This window comes from Lithobates pipiens, unplaced genomic scaffold (assembly GCF_037356315.1).
Source record: "Lithobates pipiens isolate NorthernLeopardFrog02 unplaced genomic scaffold, aLitPip1_a1.2 Scaffold_23, whole genome shotgun sequence".
Taxonomy (NCBI): Eukaryota; Metazoa; Chordata; class Amphibia; order Anura; family Ranidae; genus Lithobates; species Lithobates pipiens.
Genome location: NW_027507785.1, coordinates 44582136 through 44603698, shown reverse-complemented (window position 1 = coordinate 44603698; position 21563 = coordinate 44582136). Strand labels below are relative to the sequence as shown.

General features: G+C 44.7%; 1 protein-coding gene across 1 annotated transcript in view; it reads right to left on the bottom strand.

Moving 5' to 3' along the window:
* Nucleotides 1-5302: 5302 nt before the first annotated feature.
* HEMK1 (HemK methyltransferase 1, mitochondrial release factors N(5)-glutamine) overlaps nt 5303-21563 on the bottom strand; it is a gene marked incomplete in the record, with an annotated part of 21619 nt that continues 5358 nt past the window's right edge. The window contains 8 exon segments of the mRNA XM_077451506.1: nt 5303-6019; nt 7895-8008; nt 8086-8181; nt 9986-10091; nt 11732-11781; nt 12370-12434; nt 14409-14531; nt 18741-18833. Coding sequence (XP_077307632.1) covers nt 5971-6019; nt 7895-8008; nt 8086-8181; nt 9986-10091; nt 11732-11781; nt 12370-12434; nt 14409-14531; nt 18741-18833 — 696 coding nt within the window.

The following is a 21563-nucleotide window of genomic DNA, read 5'->3' as shown; positions in this document are numbered from 1 at the left end:
TGATATACATGGCTCAGGATCAGGGAGTATATACCTCCTATGATATACACGGCTCAGGGAGTATATACCTCCTATGATATACACACGGCTCAGGGAGTATATACCTCCTATGATATACACACGGCTCAGGGAGTATATACCTCCTATGATATACACGTCTCAGGGAGTATATACCTCCTATGATATACACGGCTCAGGATCAGGGAGTATATACCTCCTATGATATACACGGCTCAGGGAGTATATACCTCCTATGATATACACACGGCTCAGGGAGTATATACCTCCTATGATATACACACGGCTCAGGGAGTATATACCTCCTATGATATACACGTCTCAGGGAGTATATACCTCCTATGATATACACGGCTCAGGATCAGGGAGTATATACCTCCTATGATATACACGGCTCAGGGAGTATATACCTCCTATGATATACACGTCTCAGGGAGTATATACCTCCTATGATATACACGTCTCAGGGAGTATATACCTCCTATGATATACACGGCTCAGGGTGAGGCTCTGCGCTCACGCACGGACCGTCTGACAATTTCCAGTGAGATCAGACATCGGCGGATTCCTGGAAAGACTCGGCTGCCCACAGGGACTTTGTCACCCAGACTTCCAGGAAACGACAATAGTAAATCCAATCCTCCGGCAGCAAACAGAAGGGGGAGGGGGGGGATGGAGAAAAGGAGAGCAGTCGCTATTATAGATACTGTGTAGCAGAGAGAAGAGATGATGTATTATAAAGTGTTCCTGTGGGGTTTACAGAGACTGTAACAGAAATAATAAAAGGAAGGATTGTGGATCATCAGAGATCATTTATTTCCACAATTAGAGAATAGAATGTCCCCCCCATTCCATCACATCCCCCAAAAGCCTGAACCAGCCGTGTGATGATCAGTGCACAGGAGACGCGACTTTTTTTTTTGGAATGGACCCAATCAGTATAAGTTATTGTAGGTAGACATGTGCACTGCCCCAAAATTTGTTATTTTTTCATTTCATTCGTTTTCTTTTTTTCGAAAATTCAAAATAATAAACTATTAAATTATAGGTATTGGAATTTCAAAATCAAATCTGGCTGAACGAATACGAATTTATCCGACGTTACGAATTATCCGGAATAACGAATGCCGCATCGAAACAAATGGAACAGAACAAATTAATAATAAATAATATTTTTAAAATGCTTTTATTATTATCATAATTTATTAATATTAATTTGTTATATTTAATTCGTTTTAGATGCGGCATTCGTTATTTCAGATAATTCGTTACTTCGGATAAATTCGTTACGTTCACTAGCAGCCAAATTTGAAAAGGAAATTCCAATACCTATCATTTAATAATTGGTAATAGTTACGCTATTACTTCACATTTTCGGATATTCGTTCTTTGAATTTTCCTTCTTTTTATCGAATTTACGAATTTTTGAATATTCAAAATTTACAAACAAGTTTTCGTCTGTTCAGGTATTTCTGAATTAACGAATTTGTCAAAATTCGCAAAAAAAAAAAAAAGGGTATTCGGAATGAAACGAATTGCACATGTCTTACTGTAAGGGAGTAATAGAATTAAAAAGCCTTCAAATGAAATCAGTGCGTAGGAAAACAGGAGTTGATCAGCGGAGCCCGATCTATAATCAATAGAATATCTACTACAGTGGGAAACAAACTTCACAGGCACCAGGAGAAAGCAATAATACAATATTTCAGGTCCTTTCATACGGGGGGGGGGGGGGGCGCTCTACTTCATCCAGCAGGGGATCGGAGAGCAGCTCCCATTGTGAACCGGATAAGAACGGGGACAAACATCCGTACCCATTCAGTTTAGGAGGAAAAAAAAGAAAAATTCCCGATCGCCACACTCTGGAGAAGCCCGTTGGCTGTGCAACTTAAAACAGCCTCCGCCTAGCTCTGTCTAGGCCACACCTACTGACGCATTTCACCCCAGTGGGACAAAATGCGTCGGAGAGGCATGGCCTGGAGGGAGCTAAGCCGAGGCTGCTTTTACTTGCATGACCAACGGGCTTCTCCGGACTCTGGCGATCAGAACTTTTGCTCTTATACCCCTTTCACACTGGAGGCTTTTTTTCCCAGGCGCTACAGTGCTAAAAAAGTGTGAAAGCCCGGGTGCGTTCAAATTGGGGCGCTGCGCTGGCAGGGCGTCACAAAAAGTCCCACCTGAAGCTTCTTTGCAGCAGTGGAGGAGCGGTGAATATACGGCTCCTCCACCGGTCTTGCCCGTTGAAAACAATGGGGCAGTGCCGTGATACCGTCAGCAAAGCGCCGCTGCAGGCAGATTTAACCCTTCTTTAACCACTAGCGGCGGGTTAAAACTGCCCCGCTAGGGGCCGAATAGCGCTGCTAAAACTACGGCAAAGCGCCGCTACAAATAGCGCTGCTTTACCGTTGACGCCCGGGGCTGCTCGGTGTGAAAGGGATCTTAGTACATGACGAACTCTTACCGGGAGACACTGGACTTGGACACGGGGACCCGAGCAGCAAACCAAAAAACTCTTCATACCTGTTCAATTTGTTAGAAGAGAAAGTTAAAATCATTTTTTTTTTTTGGTTAGAAAATTACTTATAACCCTTAAACATTATATATATATATATATTTTTTTTAGAGAAAGAAAATGGGGGTTGTTGCAATACTTTGTCACACTGTATTTGCGCAGCGGTCTTACAAGCACTTTTATTTTGGAAAAAATTCACTTTAACCACTTCAATACCTGGCCATATGACGTCCACTGATGGGATCTCCCATCCTGGACGGGGCGTCATATGAGGTCCTTCGGCTTTCCGGCAGTACAGGGGTCGCACGCCCCGCTGCATCACCGAGGAGCCGTTTTTTTATATTGTGAAAGAAAATGAGTAAATTGATACCCAACATGTCACGCTTCAAAATTGCGCCCGTCCGTGGAATGGCGACAAACTTTTACCTTTAAAAATCTCCATAGGCGACGTTTAAAAATTTCTACAGGTTACCAAGTTTAGAGTTACAGAGGCGGTCTAGGGCTAGAATTATTGCTCTCGCTTTAATCGATTGCGGTGAGACCTCACATGTGTGGTTTGAACACCGTTTTCATATGCGCTTCTGCGCGTAAGCTCAGCGGGAAGCGGCGCTTTAAAAAAAAAGTTTTTCTTTTTTTTTGACATTGTTCTTTTAAAAAAATAAAAAATAAAATTGAGTCACTTTTCCTATTACAAGGAATGTAAATATCCCTTGTGATATAAAAAAAAAAAAAAAAAAAAAAAAAAAAAATGCATGACAGGACCTCTTAAATATGACATTTGGGGTCAAAGACCTCAGATCTCACATATACACTGAAAAGCAAAAAATAAAATAAAAAAATAAAAAAAATTACAAAAATTGAAAAAACCCCCCAAAAAATTTAGCTTCAAGAGCATTGGGCAGAAGCGACGTTTGACGTCGCTTCCGCCCTTCGATGCTATGGAGCCGAGCGGGGGCCATCTTTCCCTAACTCGGCATCCAGGCAACGAGGGTAGCGGATGATATCGTCCCCGAAAAACGCACGCCGTTCCTGAAAATACCAGGGTTATGGCAGCTAGCTGCTGCCGTAACAACTGTATTTAGCGTCAAAGTACTGACGTACAGGTACGCCAATTTGCGTGAAGTTGTTAATACAAAAAAAATAAAAAAAATAACACAATACGTAACCCAATTGTTTTTAAAAGTAATTTTCTAGCAAAAAATACAGATTTAAACTTGTAAACAAAAAGTGGCAAAAAAAAAAAAAAACGCACAATATAATAACCAAATTTTTGGGTAAAATATAAACGATAATGTTACGCCGAGTAAATAAATACCAAACATGTCACGCTTTAAAATTACGCACGCTTGTGCAATGGTAACAAACCACGTAAAATTTTACTATCCATAGGCGACATTTTAAAAGCCTTTACAGGTTACCACTTTAGATTTACACAGGCGGTCTGGTTCTAGAATTACTGCCCAAGATCCCACGTTCTTGGTGACGCACATGTGCGGGACTATAGCGGTTTGCATGCCTGCAGGACCCGCGCGCGCGGGCAGGGAGGGCGCACCTTCATTTTTTTTTATTTTATTTTTTTACACTGTTGCTTTTATTTAAATTTTTTTGATCACTGATCATTTTGTAAACATCTCTTGTGACAGTAATTGTCAGTGACAGGTACTCTTTATGGAGACAATTGGGGTCTATAAGACCCCCAAATCCCTCCTTTGCCCTTAAAAGCATTCAAAACGCCAAGATCATCGCTTTTGAATGCTTTAAATTTTCTTTTTTTTAAATGGCGCTGTTGCTATCCGGGTAAACTGGAAAGTGATGTCAGGTCACCATAGCGGAATGATGATCAAAACAGATTTGGGCTTTGTACGGCTGTCTGGCCAGCCGGTAGATGTGCCAGCTGGTCGCTTGGGGTCTCCAGGTGGGATGGGAGAGACCAAGAGAGCCGCGGAAGGTAGAGGGAAGGAGGCGTCCTCTTCCGACGCTTGTAAAAGCAATCCAGAGGCTAGTTAGCCGCTAGGATTGCTTTTACAAGAAAGCTGACTGTTCGTTCTAAAAAAAATAAAAAAAATAAAAAAGGGAGGAAAAGGTATTAGGATGGGGCCTGCAGGGGCATATCATCCCAGGGTAACTGCTTGAAGTCCAGCAATGTACCAGGTATGTCACCGATCGGTAAGTGGATTATTAAAGAGGAAGTGCAGTCTGTTCACATAAATAAAAACATCTTTGCCATTCTGAAGCTTCCCTCCAACCACTTTCGTTTATCCTCAAAGAGATGGACACGTGTGTGGTATTGGGTTTTGTAGTCATTCATAGAATACAAAGCTTCCTGTGAATGGCGGAGCAGAACTCACCCGGCTTTAGTTTGTTACACGACTGTAAAGGGAAGTCCACAAAAATCCAAAGCCACGCCCTCGCAGCACACTTCTGTTTTTTATTTCATACAGAGATACAAAGTCACAGCCGTTACTTTCTATTAATATAGAAAACAGAAGAGTTCTTGTAAAAAGGAGGCGGAGGATGGGTTATCCAAACTCCGAGTTGTAATGTATGTAATGTAGAGCTGCGCGATTCTGGCCAAAATGAGAATCACAATTTTTTTTGCTTAGAATAAAAAAAAAAATCACGATTCTCGCAACGTAAAATCTTTCACATTATACAAAAATAAAAATAATGGGCTAACTTTACTGTTTTTTTTTTTTTAATTCATTAAAGTATTATTTTTTTTTTTTAAATTGCATTTGAAAGACCGCTGCGCAAATACAGTGTGCCATAAAATATTGCAACAACCACCATTTTATTCTCTAGGGTCTCTACTAAAAAATATACATAATGTTTGGGGGGGTTCTAAGTAATTTTCTAGCAAAAAAAAATAATAATTATTTTAACTTGAAACCAACAAATGTCAGAAAAATGTTTAGTGTTTAAACTTTCTTCACTCACACACAAAAGTCTCTTCCATTGACAAATTGTTACAATGTTTCTACTTAATTTCAACTGATAAGGAATGTTTTGATTCTCGGCAGATTGCCCGGATTTTCTCTTCCTTTCCTTTGAGGGCTTTAGAAGAGCCGAGAGAATTCTTTGCATAGAAATAATTGTGAAACACTTTAGTCAAGATCGCGATAATGATTCTTGACGATTAATCGTGCAGCTCTAATGTAATGAAAACAAAATCTTTTATTTCAAATTTTCATTTGCATGTTCATTGGGGGACGGGGCGGGGGGGGGGGGGTGGGGTCAGGACACCCAGGACAGCTTCCATCCTGTACTGCTGAATGCAGATTGGTCTCCTTCCACTCATAGAGCTGGTGTTGTCAGGTTTGTTGGTTGGTGGAAATCTCACGTTGTGATTCTCCTCCCGCTGAGCTCCTCCTCCTCCTCCTCCTCCTCCTCCTCCTCGTACACCCTGCAACGGACAAGCAGATCCAGGTGGCCGAGTATCTTCAGGAAGACGAGGTCCCATCTCTCCTCCGCAGGTGAATAAACCTCGGCCTGTGAACAGCAGACACACAGGATTCAGCCGCGTCACAACTTCGTAAAACCGTCTGTTTGGTCACCAGCAAGTGTTAAGGATAGAGTTGCGCCGACACCACTTTATTAAGACCGAGTACCGAGTTTTAATGTCATGTGACAGTGGCACTAATGTGCAGCACTGATGAGGCGTAGTGTCAGTGGTTTATTTTTTACTCAAAATTTTCTATATTGTAAAATTTAGAAGTTTCAGTGTTTTTTTTTTTTTTTTGTAAATCATTTTTACAATTTTACATTAAAATATTTATTACACCGTTTCCCTTTTTTCATTCAACCCTGTCGGGGGGAGGGGGGGCTTTGGTGAACAGACCCCTGACTTCTTCCCTTTGAGGGACTGAGGATAGAGAGTCCCCAGTCCATTTCTCTGAGGCCTCAACACCGAGGGGGACCGGAGGAGCGCACCGAGGGGGGACCTGAGGAGCGCACCGAGGGGGGACCTGAGGAGCGCACCGAGGGGGGACCTGAGGAGCGCACCGAGGGGGGACCTGAGGAGCGCACCGAGGGGGGACCTGAGGAGCGCACCGAGGGGGGACCTGAGGAGCGCACCGAGGGGGGACCTGAGGAGCGCACCGAGGGGGGACCTGAGGAGCGCACCGAGGGGGGACCTGAGGAGCGCACCGAGGGGGGACCTGAGGAGCGCACCGAGGGGGGACCTGAGGAGCGCACCGAGGGGGGACCTGAGGAGCGCACCGAGGGGGACCTGAGGAGCGCACCGAGGGGATGGGGGGACCAGAGGAGCCCACGGAGAAGCACAAAGGAGGACACAGTACACTCAGGAACGTTCGGTGCGAAGGTGGGGGAAGTTCTAATCACGGTTCTCCCTGTGTGGCTTTCAATAAAGCAGCCGACAGCCGCCTTCTCCTCCTCTCCCCTCTGCGGCTGTCGGCTGCTTTATTGAAAGCCACACAGGGAGAACCGTGATTAGAACTTCCCCCACCTTCGCACCAATCATCCCCGAGTGTCCAGGCATCAGGACAAGAAGCATCGGGAACATTTGCAGGAGTACAATGCTCGGAATCAGCACCGAGACTAGTACTGGAATCGGTGCAACCGATAAAGAGCACCCTTCAGTAACAAGTCAACATCACTACATTCCTGAGGTGTCACAATATACAGCAACAGGATCCTTCCTCAGAAATTCTCCATCTTTTATCAGTAAAAAGCCGTCCTTGAACTCCTGTCAGTGACTTCACCTAGGCTGAGATGATGTCATCAGTCTGCTGCAGGCAGGAAGAAGCTTTTCCTCAGTCTCCCCTCCCCCAGTGATCAGACTGTACATTGTAACTTTTTAGGAGGAGGAAAAAGCATTTCCTCAGTCACCCCTCCCCCAGTGATCAAACTGTACATTGTAACGTTGCAGAAAGCTGACTGATCTGCATCAGACTTGTCAATACAGCCTGCACAGGTACCGGGATTTACATGGTTGTGTCACCTCTGAGCTGGCAAGGTAAAGAAGGGGACACTGACATCACTAGTTTACAGGAAAGCAAATATCTGCTGACACATTACATGGAAACCGATCACCTTTTGCTTGTTTTCTTTTCTTTATAATTATATATGATGATTGCACAATTTGTGTTGCCTGATGGTTGTCACTTTTGGTTATTAAATAAAAAAGGAGCAACATGGCAACCAAAGTACCTATCATCAGGCATTGGTAATACCCTCCTGGTGCCACGATAGGCCACAAACATATGGTGCCCCCCCCTTATCTTTGCACTGGACCCCTTAACCCCTCTCCCCCCCTTCCCCCAAGGGGTATCTTATGTCTGCACTGGACCCCCTAACCCCCCCCCCCCCTCCGCTATGTATTCCGTGTGCCTCGGACAGACATACTTGCTGCAGAAGTCTTTTACCACATTGAGAAGTTGGATGGGGACCTCGGGATGGTTCTGCAGCCACTCCTCCACCATGTCCGGATGTCGGGGGTCTCCCTCTAGGAAGACGGATCTGGGAATATAGAAGATTTGGGTCACATGCGGCCCCCATATGGAAATCGTTGGGCAGTATCGGTGGGGCTCACCTACCCCCCGGGGTTCAGCAGGAGAGGTGCAAGACGTAGAATTGCCTTCATCACATCCATTCCATCGGGGCCCCCGTCTAATGCTGCGCGGTCCTCATACCTAGAAGAGGCACAGGTATAACCAGCATGGCGTCACCCAATCAGATGTCTGTGAAAGTTGTCAGCCAACCAGGTCACGGGGTATTCAGTGTAAGCAAAAAAAAAAAAATCTCTCAATTCTTCTTAACCACTTCAATACCGGGCACTTTCACCCCTAAAAGGCTGCACTGGTGGGCACAGACGAGGCTGCACTGGTGGGCACAGACGAGGCTGCACTGGTGGGCACAGACGAGGCTGCACTGGTGGGCACAGACGAGGCTGCACTGGTGGGCACAGACGAGGCTGCACTGGTGGGCACAGACGAGGCTGCACTGGTGGGCACAGACGAGGCTGCACTGGTCTTTAGGACACGGATGATCAGTGCCCCGATTATCAGTGTAGATGCCCCCTGTGTGGATTGGCGCTTACTGGCTCGCCTCTTCTCATGCACTGTCAGCGCGAGGGGAGGAATGCCGATAACCAGCAAATCCGGTTTACACTGTGATCAGCTGTGATTGGACACAGCTGGCCACATGTTAAAGAACCGCTGTGATTGGCTCTTTACCCCAATCTGTGATCAGCTGTGTTCGAAGGGCATAGCTGATCAAAGGTCCCCGCCAATGCACGCCGCAGGGGCGCGCCCGATTCCCAGAATTGAAACCACGCTGTAGCCGTCATTGAGCTATAGCGTGGTGGGGAATAGATTAAAACGGAACTAAACCAATCGATTTAACGGTTTTAAAAAACAGTTACATCACCAGCGTGCCAGGAATGCCAACAGTCATATTTGTTTGTGCCCTCAACCAAACTGGCTAACCATCCAATGGCTGGCGTCATAACTGATCACATGTGCAGCACCATGGCAGCGGCAAATCAAAGAGAGGCCAAGATGGAGGCTTCCTTGGCCGAAAAGGATAGGATGGTTTAGCTCCACCTTAAAAACATTTCATTCCTTAACCACTTGCCGATATACATCGGCAGGATGGCACTCCTGAGCAATCTGACGCACCTGTACGAGAATGTCCGATGTCCGCTGGCAGCCCGTGATCTCGGCGAGGAGAGGCAGAACTGGGCGAACAAGGCATTTCCCTGTTCTGCCTAGCAACATGACAGATCTCTCCCTGTCATCAAGAACAGTGATCTCTGTCATGTCAGTGGTAGCCCACCCCCCTCCACAGTTAGAACACGCTGAGGGAACACACTTAACCCCCATTGATCGCCCCCTAGTGATTAACCCCTTCCCTGCCAGTGTTATTTATACAGTAATCAGTTGCTATAAGGGGGGGGGGGTAAAATCTTCCGGGGCTGAGCTGGTTAAAATAGCATTTACAGTCATCTGAAAGAGAGAACTGGCATTTAAACAAATCCACTGCCTTCAGTGTCTCCTGTGAAAGCAGGAATTGAGGGGAGCGGTGCAGGAGTAGGGGGACATCACTGGTGGCATGCAGTCAGGTAAGTGTTTAGACATGGGGAGGGGGTTTGGATGGGTAGTAGGGGGGGGTCTAGATCTCATCACCCTTTCCTGCAGTACTGGAGGATCCCAATACTGCTGCTGAAATTCACATATTTTCGCTCACCAGGTGCTGTGTACAGATAGAGAAAGACACAGTGCCATCTATAGGTCAGAGAAAGGCACAGCGCCGAGTGCTAAATTCAGTCTAAGTGTCCAGGCTTCAATAATCCCCCATAAAGTCATGAACGGGGCCAATCTCCCGAAATGGTAAAAAAAAGTTCTCTAAAATAATCAGACAGTCCAGCTGTGTTTGGATTACTAGAAGTAGATACAATCAGATGGATGTACAGAAAAAAAAAAAAAAGGACCTCACCTTAAGATCTCCGGGTCCAAACTAGACAGGTCCTCTGTGAATATGTAGGGAGGGTTACTGACCAAAACGTCCACAGGGCCCAGGGCGAGGAGGTGCTCTGCGGGGTCTGTGTTAGAGAGGGAGATGAGACTGAGGAAGGGCTGCTGGAGGCGAAACAAAGGCTGGCGGATGCAAAGAAAGAGTTGTTGGAGGCAGAGGAAGGGTTGCTGGAAGCGGAGAAAGGGTTGTCAGTGGTTGAGAAAGGGTTCCTTGAGGCACAGGAGGGGTTACTGGAGGCTGAGGAGAGGTTACTGAAAGCGGAAGAAGAGTTGCTAAAGGTGGAAGAAGGAGGAGGAAGAAGGGTTGCTGGAGGCGCAAGGAGGAGGTAGAAGGGTTGCTGGAGGCAGAAAACGGTTGATGGAAGCAGAGGAAGGAAGGAGGAAAAAGGGTTGCTGCAGGCAGAAGGAGGAGGTGAAAGAAGGGTTGCTGGAGGTGGAAGAGGGGTTGCTTGAGGCAGAGCAGAGGAGGAGGAAGAAGAAGGGTTGCGGGAGGCAGAAAAATGGTTGCTGGAAGCGGAGGAAGGAAAGGAAGAAGGGTTGCTGGAGACAGAAGGAGGCAGGAAAAGGATTGCTGGAGGCGGAAGGAAAAGGCAGTAGAAGGGTTGCTGGAGGCGGAAGGAAAAGGCAGTAGAAGGGTTGCTGGAGGCGGAAAGGAGGAGGCAGTAGAAGGGTTGCTGGAGGCGGAAAGGAGGAGGCAAAAGGGTTGCTGCAGGGGGAAGGAGGAGGTGGAAGACAGGTTGTTTGAGGCGGAAGGAGGTGGTGGAAGACAGGTTGCTGGAGGTGGAAGACAGGTTGCTAGAGGCGGAAGAAGGGTTGCTTGAGGCAGAGGAAGGAGGAAAAAAGGTTGCTGCAGGCAGAAGGAGGAGGAGGAAGAAAAAGGGTTACTGAAGGTGTAAGAAGGGTTGAGGGGTTGCTGGAGGTGAAATGAGGAGACGGAAAAAAGGTTGCTGGAGGTGGAAGTAGGGGGCAGAGGGAGGATTGTTGGAGACATGGGAAGGGTTGCTAGGGTTGGAGGGAGGGTTGCTGGAGGCAGAGAAAGGGTTGCTGGAAGAGAAGGAAGGAAAGGAAGAAGGGTTGCTGGAGGCGGAAGGAGGCAGGAAAAAGGATCACTGGAGGTGGAAAGGAAAAAGGCAGTAGAAGGGCTGCTGGTGGTGGAAGAAGGGTTGCTGGAAGCAGAAGGGTTGCTGGAGGTGGAAATAGGGGGAAAAAGGGTTGCTGCAGGGGGAAGGAGGAGGTGGAAGACAGGTTGCTGCAGGCAGAAGAGGGGTTGTTTGAGGCAGAGGAAGGTTTGCTAGAGGTGGAAGGAGGAGGAAAAAAAAGGTTGCTGCAGGCAAAAGGAGGAGGAAGAAGGGTTGCTGGAGGTGAAATGAGGAACGGAAAAAAAAGGGTTGCTGGAGGTGGAAGTAGGGGGCAGAGGAAGGATTGCTAGGGATGCAGGAAGGGAAGCTGGAGGCAGAGGAAGGCATGCTAGGGGCAGAGGAAGGGATGCTAGGGGCAGAGGAAGGGATGCTAGGGGCAGAGGAAGGGATGCTGGAGGGATGCTGGAGGCAGAAGAAGGGATGCTGGAGGCAGAAGAAGGGATGCTGGAGGCAGAAGAAGGGATGCTGGAGGCAGAAGAAGGGATGCTGGAGGCATAAGAAGGGTTGCTGGAGGCAGAAGAAGGGTTGCTGGAGGCAGAAGAAGGGTTGCTGGAGGCAGAAAGTCTAACCTGACAATATGTCATGCTGAAGAATCTGGATTCGGGGTTGTAGATGGAGTCTGCAGAACATAAATATAGAGAGGTCATTAGACAATAACACAAATCCCCAATCATTCCATTTATGCATCCATCGTCATCAATGTTTCAAATTTCTTCTCTACAGATCTCCACTATCCAAAAATAAATGTAAATGATCTCCTCAGGGGCGCGGCACCGGGAACATTTAAAGAGGAATTACACAGCGAAGGAGGAGGCGGTGGGGAGGAGAAAGATTGAGCTCTTTTCTGCAACGAAAACTTGGTAAACACACTTGGATAGACGTAAGCCACACCCCCTGACATTTGGGGGAGGTCCCTAAATCCTGACCTTGATCTTCAAGGGAAAACCCTAACCCACCGTGCCTGGAGAATCCTTACCCACATAACAAATGGTCATTTTTATATATTAAAAAGTATGTGTGTTTGATCCATATACATGGGGAGCCATAAGAAAATAATAGGTGGAGTTCTACTATAATTTGGGTTGGGAGGAGCTGAACCCGATTTGTAGAGGAATCGAAGGTTTCGGAAATTAAAAGGATAATTCCAACAAAATCTAATTCCTTATCTGAAATGTCAGCTCATTTGTCGCTATCCTCGGTCACTTACCTCTCGGCGTTATCTCGGGTGAGATTCACAGCCGCCTCGGTTTTATCTATGGCCAGAACACGAGCCTGAGACACAAAACACGACACAATTATAAGGAGGAAAATACGATATCACACATCCAGCCCCCCCCCCCCATCCTTCACACACACATACTACCGCTACCATATACTGTACTGGATGTGCTTCTCTTGGATTAGTGTCAGTGGGAGGAATAGTGCCCCATTGTTGGTATCAGTGGGAGGAATAGTGCCCCATTGTTGGTATCAGTGGGAGGAATAGTGCCCCATTGTTGGTATCAGTGGGAGGAATAGTGCCCCATTGTTGGTATCAGTGGGAGGAATAGTGCCTCGTTGTTGGAGTCAGTGGGAGGAATAGTGCCCCATTGTTGGTGTCAGTGGGAAGAATAGTGCCCCATCATTGGTGTCAGTGGGAAGAATAGTGCCCCATCATTGGAGTCAGTGGGAGGAATAGTGCCCCATCATTGGAGTCAGTGGGAGGAATAGTGCCCCATCATTGGTGTCAGTGGGAGGAATAATGCCCCATCATTGGTGTCAGTGGGAGGAATAGTGCCCCATCATTGGTGTCAGTGGGGGGAATAGTGCCCCATCATTGGTGTCGGTGGGAGGAATGGTGCCCCATCATTGGTGTCGGTGGGAGGAATGGTGCCCCATCATTGGTGTCGGTGGGAGGAATGGTGCCCCATCATTGGTGTCGGTGGGAGGAATGGTGCCCCATCATTGGTGTCGGTGGGAGGAATGGTGCCCCATCATTGGTGTCGGTGGGAGGAATGGTGCCCCATCATTGGTGTCGGTGGGAGGAATGGTGCCCCATCATTGGTGTCATTGGGTGGAATAGTGCCCCATCATTGGAGTCAGTGGGAGGAATAGTGCCCCATCACTGGTATCAGTGGGAGGAATAGTGCCCATTAAAGGTATCAGTGGGAGGAATAGTGCCCCATCACTGGTATCAGTGGGAGGAATAGCGCCCCATCATTGGTATCAGTGGGAGGAATAGTGCCCCATCATTGGTATCAGTGGGAGGAATAGTGCCCCATCATTGGTGTCAGTGGGAGGAATAGTGCCCCATCATTGGTGTCAGTGGGAGGAAAAGTGCCCCATCATTGGTGTCAGTGGGAGGAAAAGTGCCCCATCATTGGTGTCAGTGGGAGGAATAGTGCCCCATCATTGGTGTCAGTGGGAGGAATAGTGCCCCATCATTGGTATCAGTGGGAGGAATAGTGCCCCATCATTGGTGTCAGTGGGAGGAATAGTGCCCCATCATTGGTGTCAGTGGGAGGAAAAGTGCCCCATCATTGGTGTCAGTGGGAGGAAAAGTGCCCCATCATTGGTGTCAGTGGGGGGAATAGTGCCCCATCATTGGTATCAGTGGGAGGAATAGTGCCCCATCATTGGTATCAGTGGGAGGAAAAGTGCCCCATCATTGGTGTCAGTGGGAGGAAAAGTGCCCCATCATTGGTATCAGTGGGAGGAATAGTGCCCCATCATTGGTATCAGTGGGAGGAAAAGTGCCCCATCATTGGTGTCAGTGGGAGGAAAAGTGCCCCATCATTGGTATCAGTGGGGGGAATAGTGCCCCATCATTGGTATTAGTGGGAGGAATAGTGCCCCATCATTGGTATCAGTGGGAGGAATAGTGCCCCATCATTGGTATCAGTGGGAGGAATAGTGCCCCATCATTGGTATCAGTGGGAGGAATAGTGCCCCATCATTGGTATTAGTGGGAGGAATAGTGCCCCAAGGGCCAGATAAAGGCAAACAAACATCCAGCCCCCTGGGCCACAGTTTAGAGATCGTTATTATAGAGGGAAGGGGTGAGGGTGCCCTACGGTGACAACATTGCTCTGTAGATACAGTAGGATAAGGCAGTGTTGTCACTACAGGACAGGAAGTGTTATCAGCCGGATCACTGGGGGGGGGGGGGGGGGGGGCTTACAGAAAACAAATGCAGCACATCTAAGGACTGGTCATTTATAATATATGACATTTCTCCTCTTTGGTGTTCACAATTCTCTACGGTACCTGAGGAATGTTTCGCAGCAAAGCCAAAGACACGGCGCCAGAACCGCAGCCCACCTCCAGGATTCTGGGCTCAGGCGACTGCCTCAACCCCGGACAATCCGCCAGAACCAGTCCGACCAGTTCCTGGGAATTCCAACAAACGGAGAAAAAAAACAATTAGCAAAAACCTTTCAGTGCCGGCCTTAAACTTGACGTTGAATCTGCTTCTATCTGGCCATTGACTTGCTGCAGCTTCTGATGCACATGGCGAGACGCTCACAGTGTGCGGGGAAATCAGAGGAAGCCGTTTCAGTCCAGGAGAGGAGCCGCGACACCTGTGCAAGACTGAAGGGGAGGCCGGAGAGAGGATGAGGACTAACTGAACCCTTGTGGACAACCCCTGCAGTGGGCAGGGCTGGGACAAGGGGTGGGCAGAGGGGAACGGTTGACCTGGGCGCACCATGAATTCTATGGATGGGGGCGCTGCAAGTTCCTTCTACTATAAGGATGATGACAGAAGTAGTGACAGCGGCATCACTACATCTGTCAGCAGTGAGGAGAGGAGAGGCGGGAGGAGGTGCGGGCTGTGCTCTCTCCCCCCTTCCTCCTCATAGGGTCACACATAATGAAAGGGGGGGGGGGGCATTTTGCCATCTTTGCCCTTGGCACTGGATGATTTTGGCACATCAATGGACAAGTATTGTGCAGTTACACTTCGCCACAGACCACCCGGCTGGCCGTGTCTCTGCCCATAAGACCAACAGTCCAGCAGAAGTGGTGCAAAGCCCCCCCCATGGCCTATGGCAGGAACACAGGTCTGCACCGGCACACTTCTGGCAGGAAAAGCGGCCAAATCGCACCCTTCACAAGGGGTCACCGATTTCCTGATATCCTGACGCAGGAAAGGAAAATGACGCCTATTTATCTATATCCCAAAAAATTAAACAAAAGAAAAAATAAATAAATAAATAAATCAAAGCACCGGAGTGGGACTTTTGAGGCACAACACCATATTTTCAAAAGTATTGGGACGCCTGGCTTTACACGCACAGGTGTTCTATCGGGTTGAGGTCAGGACTCTGTGCAGGTCAGACAGTTCCTCCACCCCAAACTCGCTCATCAATGTCTTTATGACTTTGCTTTGTGCACTGGTGGGCAGTCATGTTGGAACAGGAAGGGGCCAGTCCCCAAACTGTTCCCACACAGTTGGGAACAGAAATTGTCCAAAATGTCTTGTTATGCTGACGCCTTTAAGAGTTCCCTTCACTGCAACTAAGGGGCCAAACCAACCCCTGAAAAACAACCCCCCGCACCATAATCCCCCCTCCTTCCCCACACGCCATAATCCCCCCTCCACCCCACACCATAATCCCCCCTCCTTCCCACACACCATAATCCCCCCTCCACCCCACACATAATCCCCCCCCCACCAAATGGTTTGGACCAGGGCACAAAGCACATAATCTGTGACATTGGCACACAGCGTGCTCTAAGGAAACGCTGCATTGCGCAATTATTATACACAAAGCTGAAATTACTGGGCATTGTCTTATTGGCACAGGAATGTGCCAACGGGCCTGAGCTGATGAATAATCTCCTGGCATCGCCTGTACAAACAACGCGGAAATAAAAATAAATAAATAAATAAAAAATGATCCACATCTGTCCAACCATAAAAAAATAAAAAAAAGTAGTGAGTGTTGCGATCTTTTGGGATGGGCAATGCCTGTACTGAGCGCAGACTCAAAGGACTCATCTCCGACATCCATCGCTCCCCTCCCCCCCCCCCCCCTCCCGCCACTATTAGCGGCTGTCATTTTTGGTAAATGCTTTGCATTACCCAGCAGGCGCAGCTGTCAGAACGCCGTCACTCCCTGTACAATGACACTTACAGATTAGTCTGCGAGTGTCACTGAACAAATACAAAGAATCAATGTAAACACTTCAAGGGGTCGTAAAGTCAGAAAGTTGTTTTTTATCTTAATGCATTTTAAGATTAAAAAAAACGTGTATAGCAGGCCCCCCCCCCCCCCAATACTTACCTGAGCCCCCATCTCTATCCAGCCATGTCCACGAGTCCCTCGGACATCCCGGACTCTCTCCCCTGATTGGAGGAGACACAGCAGTGGTGCCATTGCCTCCTACTGCTGGGTCAATCAAAGTCATTTAGCCAATCAGGAGAGAGACAGACAGAGAGAGCGCGAGACAGAGAGAGACACACCGAACCACAGTCCTGTGTCGGCTCGGCTGCCGCCCCCCCCCCCCCCCCCATAGCCAAGCCATAGCCACAGCAGTAAGGAGGGGCCAGGAGCGAAGAGGGACTGGACAGACAAAGAGCGAGAGAGAGCGAGAGCGACACAGAGACAAGAGCAGAGAGAGAGACACAGACACAGAGATAGAGTTGTTTATTTATATTGAGAGAGATATATTGTTTATTTATTTTTTGCATTACAATTCGTTAGAACTGTAATTGTTACCAAAAAAAGCCGCTGCGCAAATACTGTGTCGCATAAAATATTTCAACAATCGCCATTTTATTCTCTAGGGCCTCTGCTAAAAAAAAATATATATAATATAATATAATATATATATAAAAATTAATGTTCTTTGGGGGTTCTAAGCAATTTTCTAGAAAAAAAATCCTTAACCACTTCCAGACCGGACCATTTTGCTGGTCAAAGACCAGACCACTTTTGCGATTCGGCACTGCGTCGCTTTAACTGACAATTGCGACGTGGCTCCCAAACAAAATTGACGTCCTTTTTTCCCCACAAATAGAGCTTTCTTTTGGTGGTATTTGATCCCCTCTGCGGTTTTTATTTTTTGCGCTATAAACAAAAATAGAGCGACAATTTTGAAAAAAACGCATTATTTTTTACTTTTTGTTATATAAATATCCCCCAAAAATATATAAAAAAAACTTTTTTCCCTCAGTTTAGGCCGATACGTATTCTTCTACATATTTTTGGTAAAAAAAAAAAAATCGCAATAAGCGATTATTGATTGGTTTGCGCAAAAGTTATAGCGTTTACAAAATAGGGATAGTTTTATAGCATTTTTATTAATAATTTTTTATTTTTATTTTTTTACTAGTAATGGCGGCGATCTGCGATTTTTATTGTGACTGCGACATTGTGGGGACACATCGGACATTTTTGACAAATTTTTGGGACCATTGTCATTTATACAGCAATCAGTGCTATACAAATGCAGTGATTCCTGTGTAAATGACACTGGCAGTGAAGGGGTTAACCAGTGGGTGGCAGTGTAGGGGTTAAGTGTTTCTAGGGGTGTGTTACTAACTGTGGGGGGTTGGGCTTTCATTTAGTGAACACTGATCTCTGCTCCAATCACATGAAGCAGAGATCAGTGTCACTAGTTGCTAGGCAGAATGGAGAAATGTTGTGTACACAGCATTTCCTCCATTCGGCCGCTCCGTGAGATGATCGCGGGGAGGCCCGCGGCGATCGAGTCCGCAGGTCCCGCGACCGGACTCACGGGGGTCCCGACCAGCGCCACCGATGGCAGGGCGGCATTGAATATTGGACATACCTGTACGCCAATATGCCTGCCCGTGCCATTCTGTCGACGTACATCAGCGTGCGCCGGTCGGGAAGTGGTTAAAGTGATTGTAAAGTCTTGTGTGTTTTTTTTTTTTTTCACGTCCTATCATGTGATCAGGATAACAAGCCGCAGCCGCCGCGTGGCGATCAGTGGTGCGGTTTGACAGTCTTGACGCACCGAAAACACCGATCTCGGTAAAGTCTGACGGAGACTCTTAACCGTGTGATCAGCTTTGTCCAATCACGGCTGATCACGATGTAAATGGGAAGAGCCTTGTACCGGCTTTTCCTCATTCGCGTCTGCCAATTTTTTTTTTTTTATGATAAAATATAAAAGATGATATTACGTCGAGTTAATAGATACCCAACATGTCAATCTAAATATAGGGCAGACTTGACATCAATTTCACTATCCATAGGCGACGCTTTAAAAAGCCTTTACAGGTTATCACTTTCTATACACAGAGGAAGTCTGGTGCTAGAATGACCACCCATGATCTGGAATGATCATGCGTGACGATACCTCACACGTGTGAGACGATCGCGGTTTGCATGCATGCGGGACCGATACACACGTTCACCTTTGCATGCGAGCATGGGGGGGGGGGGGGGGCACTTTACATTTTTTATTTTTTTGCGGGAGTCCATTCTCTCCCACGGCTGGTAAAAGCAATCCAGCAGCTGCCGGCTCTAAAATAACAAGACTTGTTTACTTCACTGTAACTGATGATCGTTTTTGGCATTTCTGTGGCATTCGGAGATGTCAGTCCCGTGCGGTGCGCTCTCTTACCTCCGTCTCGGGTCGTGGGATAAAAACGGGCGGCCTCATCTGCAGGGTCAGATCCAGGAAGTCCCACTCTCCAATAATGTACTGAATAGGAACCCTGCGATGGGGGAGGCAACATGCATGAGATCTATTAGATTGAAGCTCTGAGGAGCAGGGTCCTCCTAACCTTCGTGTATTCAATTTAATTATTGTATTGTCACCGAACCTGTCTCCTATATATTTAAAGTGCTGTGTAAAATACTGGTGTTATATAAATCCTGTATAAAAAAAAAAAAAAAAAATTATATATATATATATAACACACACACACACATACACACACTTTATAATAATAATAGTAATAAACAAAAACAAACATACAAATCCTGTAAAATAATAATAAACAAATGTAAATCCTGTATCATAATTATATATATATATATATCTATCTCATGTATATATTATAGTAATAATAATAAATATTTATATATAAATAATTATATATAAATCATGTATATTATATAAATCCGGTATCATAATAATAATAATAATAATAATATTATAAATCCTGCACAAGAATATTATTAACATTAATATATAAATCATAATAATAATAATATATAAATAATAATAAACAAAAAACATGCAAATCCTGTAAAATAATAATAATAAATAACATGTAAATCCTGTATCATATATCATATATATATATATATATATATATATATATATATATATATATATATATATATATATAAATCATGTATAATATTTATTATAGTAATAATAATTTATATATAAATAATTATATATAAATCATGTATATTATATAAATCTGGTATCATAATAATAATAATAATAATAATATTATAAATCCTGCACAAGAATATTATTAACATTAATATATAAATCATAATAATAATAATATATAAATAATAATAAACAAAAACATGCAAATCCTGTAAAATAATAATAATAAATAACATGTAATCCCTGTATCATAATATCAATATATATATATATATATAAATCATGTATAATATTAATTATAGTAATAATAATTTATATATAAATAATTATATATTAAATCATGTATATTATATAAATCTGGTATCATAATAATAATAATAATAATATAAATCCTGCACAAGAATATTATTAACAATAATAATATATAAATCATAATAATCAAAACCTGTATAATAATAATAATAATAATATAAATAATAGACAAAAAACATACAAATCCTGTAAAATAATAAACATGTAAAACCTGTATCATAATAATAACTATATATATAAATCATGTATAATAATAATAATAGTAATAATAATATTTATATATAATTAATTGTATATAAATCATGTATAATAATAATAAATATTCTTGTGTGGGATTTATATTATTAACAATAATGATAATATATAAATAATAATAATAATCAAATCCTGTATAATAATAATATATAAATAAGGATATATAAATCCTATATAATATGTGAAATCGAAATTCTGTATATAATATAAATATTAATATATAAATCCTGTACAATAATAATAAATGATATATACTGTAAATCATGTATATATATAAATATGTAATCCATGTATATATTCATATACATAACTTATGTCATATCATAATATTAATAATTAATAATATAAACCCTAAATAATATATAAATAATGATAAATAAATCTGTATAATATAAAATATATATTCATGTATAATATAAATATATAAATCCTGTATAATAATAATAAATTATATATACACTGTAAATCCTGTATAATATAAATATTAATATATAAATCCTGTACAATATTAATAATAACTTATAAATAATAATAATAAAAAAAATATATCCTTTAAAATCGGTTGCTGCCCGGCCTATGGGGGCAAACTACGGACCTTTTGTCAATCCGGGTAGATGTCTTATGACGCGCTTGGCTGTGGGGCCACGCAACAGTGTGATCTGTCACCGGCTGCTTCCACCAGACACAGCCAATGACTGATCACTGTACCGGCCCGCTGCCAGGACCATGTGACCACTGTGACCTATCACAGCAGGTGACATGACAGTTGTAAACAATGAAAGGCATCCTTTCAAGCCATCCATTGTGTTGCTGGCTGCGATTGGTCACAGCGATCACAAAAGGAATAGCTCTGGGTCCAGTGTGTTAAAAATAATAATAATAATAATATATATATATATTATATATATATATATATATATATTAAAAAAAATATATATTTATCAGAACCCTAAAAACAGACGACCATATTGCCCTAAAATGAAGTGAAGGGCCACTTCAGCATGCCTTAAGGTGCCCCTTGGATCTATGAACCAGAGACCGCCTCTCCTTGTCATTTTCTGTCATTACCTCTTCAGTCGCTCCTCCGCCATCTTCTCTATGCGCTTCAGTTGATCTTCAGAGACCCGGGAGCGACCCGGGCGCCGGGCCAGACCCCGAAACTGCAGCCAACAAAACAAAAAAACAGAAAAGTGAAACCGTCAGTGAATGAATACCTTCCCGACACGTCACAATATACAGCAACCTAGTCTGCTGCAGGCATGGGGAAGCATTCCCTCGTTCTCCTCTCTCCCAGAGATCAGACTGCAACATTGTAACTTGCCGCCAGACACAAGGCGAGAGGCTGCAGCAGGGAGCCGATCATAATAAAGGGGTCCTTGAGCTTCATCCATTGACTTTGCCTGAGATGTCATCAGTCTGCTGCAGGCAGGAGGAAGCATTTCCTCAGTCCTCTCCTCCCCCATGCTGCATTCACACCACCTGAGCGTAGCATCATTGAAGCGTTTTCCGGGGTTTTTTTTTTGTGCATTT